The following is a 7778-nucleotide window of genomic DNA, read 5'->3' on the forward strand; positions in this document are numbered from 1 at the left end:
TCCGTTTATGTGGTAAAGATCGGTGGTTTGTCTGTTAATTATGCTTCCGGAAGCCATAGACTATTGAAGTCACTTTTCTTCCACCAGGACCATGACTTCTTCCAGCATGTGGAAATGCACCTGCGATCCGAGCATCCCCCTCTCTGTGGGAGGGACCACCTCAGCTTCCGTTCCTATTACTTCCCTGTTAAGGTAGGTTGAAGGAATCTGGATTTAAAGGGGGATCCTCCATGTCTTCAAAGCATGGGTGTCCTGAGTGAATGAGCAGCAGGGAAGTGGGATAAGGAAGGCAGAAAGATGGTGAGACGTGGCTAGTGATGCTTAGAGTCTTCTTCCTGGCAGGAGACCAAGCCTGAGAAAACTTCACCCTGTTTTTCTAATCTGAATGCCAGTTGCTAAGGATCAGCTTAGAATAGCATTTCCTGGTCCCACAGATGGGCCTAGGTGTTGGGGAGAGTGCCAGCTTTTCCGCAGCTGCTATTTCAGCTCGTGCCATTCTGTTTGGGCATCTACCCTTCTCTTCTGTTTTTTCCATGCTTTAGAATGTGATTGATGGAGACCTCTGTGAACAGTTCAATTCCATGGAACCCAACAAACAAAAGAATGTTTCTGAAGAGTTGGACCGAACCCCACCCGAGGTGTCCAAGAAGCTTGAGGATATCCGGACCCGTTATGCCTTCTGAGCCTGCCCTTCGCCTGTGGGGCTTGCCAGAGACACTGTGTTTTGTTTCCCTGCTCACCATCACCACCACCTGGCTCTCGCCATATGGCAGAAGACAGTTGACTGGATAATTAAGACTTTGCAATGTTAAAGCCTGTAGCTTTTCTTCTCCACTCTTCCTCCTGAGTGACTGGTTCCCTCAGTTTGGCGCTGAGACCCGCCACACTTCTCCCTGCCTCCGACAGACTGCATTGCCCAGGTTCCCACAGGAGCATAGTGCTCATTCCTGAAGCCGTCATGCATTGATATTTCTGGCTATCTTGTCTACTTTTGTACACACCCTTAATTTTTAACTGGTTTTCCTGTAAATATAGTTTTGTACCATGTTGTCTTTGTGGGAGGGAAGGAGGCAAGCTAAGGTGGGTTAGGGTTACCAGGCTGGATAGGGTATAACTCCCGAGTCCTGCCACTTGGAGCCTAACCAGAAATACAAACCTAGTTTTAAGGTGGCTAGTGTTGGTGTGTCTTTTTCTGGGGATAAGAACATAGAGGAAGCCTAACTCTTTTCAACTAAGTCTTCCTTTCAGGTCCTGCTTGGACTTCTGGCACCTGTGGCCTCACAGTCCCAGCTCTGCAATGGTTTCTTTGGCTTCTCCTGTTTGTTTGTTTTTTGGTGGTATGTTGATGAACCTTGGGCTTGAAAACCATATAGACATCCATTGCTCTTCCCGTTGGCTGTCAAGGAGGGATGACTGATTTTTCTTCCCTGTTTTTAGCTTCTGTCTACAATGAGGTCTTAGAATGGGGGATTTGGCATCAATTCCAGCTGGGTAGTCTCTTACCAGGTATTCCTTTTACTTCTACAGCTCCTGAAAATATCTTGGGCCCTACATCTGCCAGAGGGGTCAGTAAGTACAAAAGAACCCAATACTAACCTGGCCTTGGGAGGCCAGTTTATGCAGATGGTGAACCCAGGGGCCCTATCTCTGCTGCACGTTTTAGGCCGTTTCCAGCAGGCCTTCAGGACAGAAGGAAAGAGCCTGAGAGCCTTACTGGCTGGATGTGGTCCAGTTACAGAAATGTTCTGGCCCATACCTGAGAATTCCTGCCTAGCTGTGTGGGAAGCTGGAACCTTCCAGTCTCACTGACCCTGGAGGGACAGCTCACTGCAGTTTACCGTACCCCACAGAGCACATGGCTCCAACACCTGCATGTGCACAGCTGCCTCTGTTGAATAGGTTCTTAGTGGTTGGCACTTACGAATGGCAGTGATCAGATGCAACCTGAACAGTTTGTGGTCCGGCCCAGAGAAGATTCCTGCTGCCATCTCCCTGGAACTTAGTATCTCTTTAATTTGGCTTTAGATCAGTTAATTGAGACCCAGTTTTACTAGGAAGTGATTCTCTAAATTATTTATTTATTTATTTATTTATTTATTTATTTATTTTTGCTTTAGGGTGTGTGTGCTTGCCAGAAAGAAAGAAAGCGAGAAATCACCTCCCAGGGGGTACGGCCACGCCACAATCCCTTCTTCATTCTCCCCTTGGGATCTTGGGCATGCACGCACACACATCTGGCGTGAGTTTTAAGCCACTGGGTTCCGGACGCGAACCACAGTCGACTACGTGGGAGTCCAGTGACAGCCATTACGCTAACTGCCGGTCCCGGTTCTCTTAATGTTTTTAAAAATTTCTCACTTAGTTCATAGAGTAGGGTAGTAGACAGAACTTTGAATTGTGTTCGGGAAACTTAAATTTCTGGACTGATTTTCTTCCATGGGCCTAAGTCTGTCCTGTCACATTGCATGATGTTGACATGCAGAGTCTGAGGACCTCCGCTAGAGGTTTGAGCTGGAGCTCCTTGTTCTGGCTCTTTCCTGATCCAGGTTTGACAGGAAGATGTGTTCCTCCTGCAGTGGTAGGGATAACACACGAAAAGAAGATACCTCTGTAGAGTCAGCAGGTCCCCAGTGCTTCCTTTGCAAGTCCCCCATCGGTTTGCTTGATCCTGCAACAGGAAGGGCTCTGGAGTATGTTGAATGGAGGAATGTTGTTCCTAGCTTTGTGTCAGAACCTGTGAACGGTGTTTAACAATTCTTCAGTCCTTTGAAGGAGGCTTCTGTACCTTGGGAAACCCACCAGTGGCTGCCATGGAACTCGGGAAGAGTGTCAGGGCACTGGCACTCAGCTTAGCCTCCATTGGCGCCCACCTTCTGTTAAGTCCCCGGGACTTGGATCTAAGAAAGGACCAAAGTGTTTTCAGCTGCCTCAGCTTTCCCCTGACCTCATGGCAGAGGTTCTGCAGATGCTGTTTCCTTTGGAAGATGTCTTGCCAAGAATAGCATTCTGTGGGGGAGGGTTGTTCCAGTTGGACTGAGGATGGAATGTTGCCTTTCCTGGTTTCTGTGAACGTGTTGCTGCCGGGGCTCTACGTGGGTTCCAGTGTCTCATGGGGGACACTGGTCTGCAGAATGCTGCTGCTCCCATGTCTGCTGCAGCCTTTCCTGAGCTCAATTAGAGGGAAGCTGGAAGTGTGGAGCATTCTTTAGCTGGGGTCAGCCGGGCTTTCAATTCTTTTTTTTAATTACTGAGTTTTGTTTGTTTTATTTTTTTGGATAGATTTTTGCTATAGGGTGTGTGCACTCTGGAGAGACAGAGACAGAAAGCAAGGAATCATCCCCTGGGGGTGTGATTCCTTTCTCCTCTTGGGATTTTGGGCACGCATGCACATGTACCTGGTGTGAGTTTCAAGCTGCAGGGTCTGGGACTCGAACTGCGGTCAGCTATGTGGGAGTCTAGCCTAACATTGGTCCCTAAACTGCTGTTTTCTATTCAAAATTCCAATGGCATATATTTGCATGAGTCATCCACTTGCTCATTGCAAATGGAATATTGTATATTTAAAGTTTATTATATCCTCAAAATTAATTTTCAAAAGCTATATCCAGAACTCAGAAGAAGCATTTCTTGCAGAAATAAAACCTTGTCCAAAAAATAACACAAGGGAACAGATGGCTCACTCTGGGACACATGGTAAGGACTCGCGAACACCTGCTTGGTTGCAGTCAGTTTGCGTTTGGGGATCTGATAACCTCCGTCGTGATCACGTGGCCTTGGCTGAATTGAAATCAGGTCTGGACTACACAGTGGTCAGGAGAGTCTTCTTCACTGGTCTGAACTAGTACCATCAAGAGCTGCCACTTTTGAAGTGTTGAAAGTCAGCATTGGGAGACACTACGGCACTAGAAGAGGCTGGGAAACTCGTAATCAACAACTATTTACTGAGCCCTCACTCCGCCACCTCCTGGGTCTGCTCTGACCCAGAGGCTGGAGACTTAATGTAACCTGGCAGGCTCTGTCCCGCTGAGGTGGCAGAGGTAATTTGCCCAGAGCCTGGCAGCAAGTTTGAGAAGAGCCAAAGTCCACACATGGTGTCTTCAGAGAAAACAGACAGAGCCTTGGTCCACACTGGTGGATGCTGCCACATGGCTTCTTGAAGCCACATGAAGACCTGCATTCGATTCCTGCCTCCCTCTGTAAGCTAGACACAGCAGTGGGCCGCTGTGGTCCTACTGCTCACAAAGCTGAGGGGAGGATCACTACTCAGTAAGACCTGCCTGTTAGAAAGGGGGTGGAAGGACCAGCAGTTAGTGTAATGGCTGTTGCCAAACTCCCATGTAGTTGACCGCAGTTTGACCTGGTGGCTTAAACTCACTGCAGGCACGTGTGCGGTGTGGCCATCCCCCCTGGGGGGTGAATTCTCGCTTTCTGTCTCTCTGTCTTTGGCAAGCGCATGCACCCTATAGCAAAAACCTCTCTTAAAAAAAGGGGGGAGGTGAGCACCACGGCGTAGAGGTAATGGCAGCGTTGTGTGATGTGGAGGCCATGTGCGAAGCTGGATTCGAATCCAGAGGTCTTGCGTACACCAGGCATGTATGTGCATGGCTGTGATCTTGGTGGGCTGAGGTAGATCATGGCATGACGTCCCTTGTGGAGATGCCTATCTTCCTTGGAAGAAATAAATTAATAAACTTAAAAAAGAAATTAGAAAGGGGCCAGCCAGTGATGTGGTTAAGGTGCCTGGATCCTACTTTGTCAGCTGTGCAGGTCGAGTCCCAGAGCCAGCAGCTTAGAAAACATGCTAGATATACACGCAGGTGTGCTGTGCCCCAAATCCCGAGGAAACGGAGGAGAGGGGTTTGCAGAGTGGCCCTCCCCTCTGAGGGCAACTTTCCCACTTTCCCTCTGTCTCATGAGCAAACGAGCTCTCTGGCAAATTAAAAAAAAATAGTTATATATCCACCTGGGGCAAGCTCATCAAACAGATATAGATGAAGGTCATTTGGACAAAAAGTAATCAGAAGGTACCGCGTCTGAAAAATGAAGAGTTGGGGGCAGAAGAGGACAGCAAGGGCTTTCATTAGGAAACGGTAGGAGGCCTGTAGTCGTGTCTCTGTTTTGTGAGGTTTTTGCCATAGGGTGTGTGTGCTTGCACCGGAGACAGAAACAAGGAAAGTGAGAAATCCCCCGTGGTGTGGGGGGTTGTCTTCGCCAAGGAGTCGGGTGCGGGACTCAAATTGCTGTTGACCATGTGAGAATGCAAAGCCCTAAACTCCATGCCATGTGCTGGCCCCAGTAGTGGTTCTCAGCCCCAGCTGATCATTGGACATTAGCATCATCTGTGTGTATTTGAATAGATGACTTGTTTCTGCCCCCATTACTCTTTAATTAATTTATTTAGAATTTTGCTAGGGTGCATGTGCTCGCCAGAGAGACAAGAAAGTGAGAATTCACCCCCCTGTGGGGGATGGCCATGCCACAATCCCTTCTCCATTCTCAGAATTTTAGGAATGCACACACATTGCATCTGGCATGAATTTTAAGCCTCCAGGTCCAGAACTTGAACCGCAGTCGATCATGTGGGAGTCCAGTGATGTAACCGTTTACACCATCTGCAGGTCCCCCCAATACTCTTTTTTTTTTTAAGAGCGATGTTTGCTGTAGGGTGTGTGCACTTGCTGGAGACGGACAAACAGAAAGTGAGAAATTACCCCTTGAGGGAGATGGCCACACCACAATCTTTTCTCTTCCATTTGCCTCTTGGGATTTTGCACATGTGCCTGGAGTGAGTTTTAAGTTGCCAGGTCCAGGACTCAGAACTATGTAGGAGTCCAGCATCGTAACTGTTATTCCGTATGCTGGTCCCTTCCTATTACTCTTGTTTTAGAGAGATTTTTTTCCCCTATAGGGTGCATGCAATCACCCCTTGGGGAATGGCCATACCACACAATCCCTTTTCCTCCTCCTCTTCTTGGGATTTTGGGCACTCATGCACACATACCTGGCATGAGTTTTAAACCACAGGATCCGGGACTCAAACCACAGTAGACTGTGGGAGTCCAGCAACATAACCATCACACCATCTGCTAGTCCCTGGGCACTCATTTTTAACTGTCAGAGGGCATGTGGTTTTAAGAGAGGGAGAGATGGGGACCAGCAGTTAGCGTAATGGCTATGTCGCTGGACTCCCACGTAGTCGACCGTGGTTCACGTCCCGGACCCGGTGGCTTAAAACTCACGCTGGGCACATGTGCGTGCGTGCTTAAGATCCCAAGAGGAGAATGGAGGAGAAAGGATTGCGGCGTGACCATCCCCCCTGGGGGGTGATTTCTCGCTTTCTATCGCTATGTCTCTGTCTGTCTGGCGAGTGCACGCGCCCTATAGCAAAAACCTCTCAAAAAAAAAAAAAAAGAGAGAGAGAGGGAGAGATCACCCCCCACCCCCACTGGGTGTGGTCACACTGCTATTCCTTTGTTTTTCTATTCTGTTGGGACTTTGGGACAGGCACTTGGGTCCAGCATGTTTTTCAGGTCACAGGGGCTGGGATTCCAACTGTAGTCCTATGTGGAGTCTGGCTCCTAACCACTAGACTTGGTGGTTGGCTCCCAATTCCTCTTTTTTTTTTTCCCCTAGTTTGCTATAGGGCACGTGTGCTCTCTAGAGAGAGAGAGCTAGAAATCAGCCCACCTCCCAGCAAGAATGGCCAATCCCTTCTCCATTCTCCTTTTGGGATCTTGGACACACACACACACACACACACGTGCCTAACATAATTTTCAAGCTGCCGGGTCCAGGACCGAACTACCCTGTTGGCCATATGGGATCTAGTCGCCTTAATCTCCACACCACCTGCTGGCCCCCAGTTTCTCTGAAGAATCTGCTGATGATGCCTGGACATCTGCAAATTTCACAATCTGGTGCTAGTGATTATTCCTGGAAATCCCAGTGACAGGATAAGGGAATATATTTTCTTGTTCAAAATGAAATAAACATGTTATCAAACCCATCCAAGGAAACCCAATTTGGAAATCTGTTTTGGGAAAGAGGCCAGGAGAGCCCATCTGGCAGTAGCTGAAGGGCCCGTGGAGCACGGCCCCACCACAGCCCTGCCCCACCGCTCTGTGAACCCCAGAGGCAAGTCCACCCCAGCTCCCTGCCTCCGACTGCTGCTGGAGCCTGAGCCTCAAGTTTTCAGTCCACAGGGCACCCAGCAGAACTCCCCTTATGGCTGCAAACAACATCTTGAATGAGAGGAGAATTGCTTCTGACGACGGCACTTGGAGAGAATTTTCTTGAGTTATTAACTTGGGACTGAATAGATGTGTATAAGCTGGTGACATGAGCATGAAGAAGTATTAATATTTGCTGTGGGTTATCAGGACCTAATGCTCTTTTTTGAAAAAAATTATTTTATTGAACTTTATTTTAATTTGACCAGAGAGGGACAGAGAGAGGGGGAAAGAAAGGGAGAAAGGAAGCCTGCAGGTCTGGGACTCGACCCACTGTCAACCATGTGGGAGTCCAGTGCCTTTAACCACCACAAGAAAACATGCTGTGGGGGCCAGCAGGTGGTGTGGGGGTGGGGCCACTGGACTTCTACATGACTGACGAGGGTTCGAGTACCAGACTTGGCAGTTTGCTTTCAAGCTCTTTATCTATCTCTCTCTCTGGTCAAATCGAAGGATGATAATAACAAGTAAAATTAAATGAGTAATTCATGGGACCAGTAGATGGCATAATAGTTATGTCACTGGACTCCCACATAGTCGACCGCTCTT

At 48.4% G+C, this 7778-nt stretch overlaps 1 protein-coding gene across 2 annotated transcripts in view; it reads left to right on the top strand.

Annotated features, from left to right (window-relative positions):
* The window catches only part of SF3B3 (splicing factor 3b subunit 3), a 55900-nt gene extending 54730 nt beyond the window's left edge, over positions 1 to 1170 (top strand). For both annotated transcript variants that reach the window (XM_006152655.3, XM_014589405.2), the window contains exon 26: positions 543 to 1170. In XM_006152655.3, coding sequence (XP_006152717.1) covers positions 543 to 683 — 141 coding nt within the window. In that variant the 3' untranslated portion in view covers positions 684 to 1170. The remainder of the gene's footprint in view (positions 1 to 542) is intronic.
* The last annotated feature ends 6608 nt before the right edge of the window (positions 1171 to 7778 follow it).

The sequence above is a fragment of the Tupaia chinensis genome, unplaced genomic scaffold (assembly GCF_000334495.1).
Source record: "Tupaia chinensis unplaced genomic scaffold, TupChi_1.0 Scaffold000355_1, whole genome shotgun sequence".
Taxonomy (NCBI): domain Eukaryota; kingdom Metazoa; phylum Chordata; class Mammalia; order Scandentia; family Tupaiidae; genus Tupaia; species Tupaia belangeri.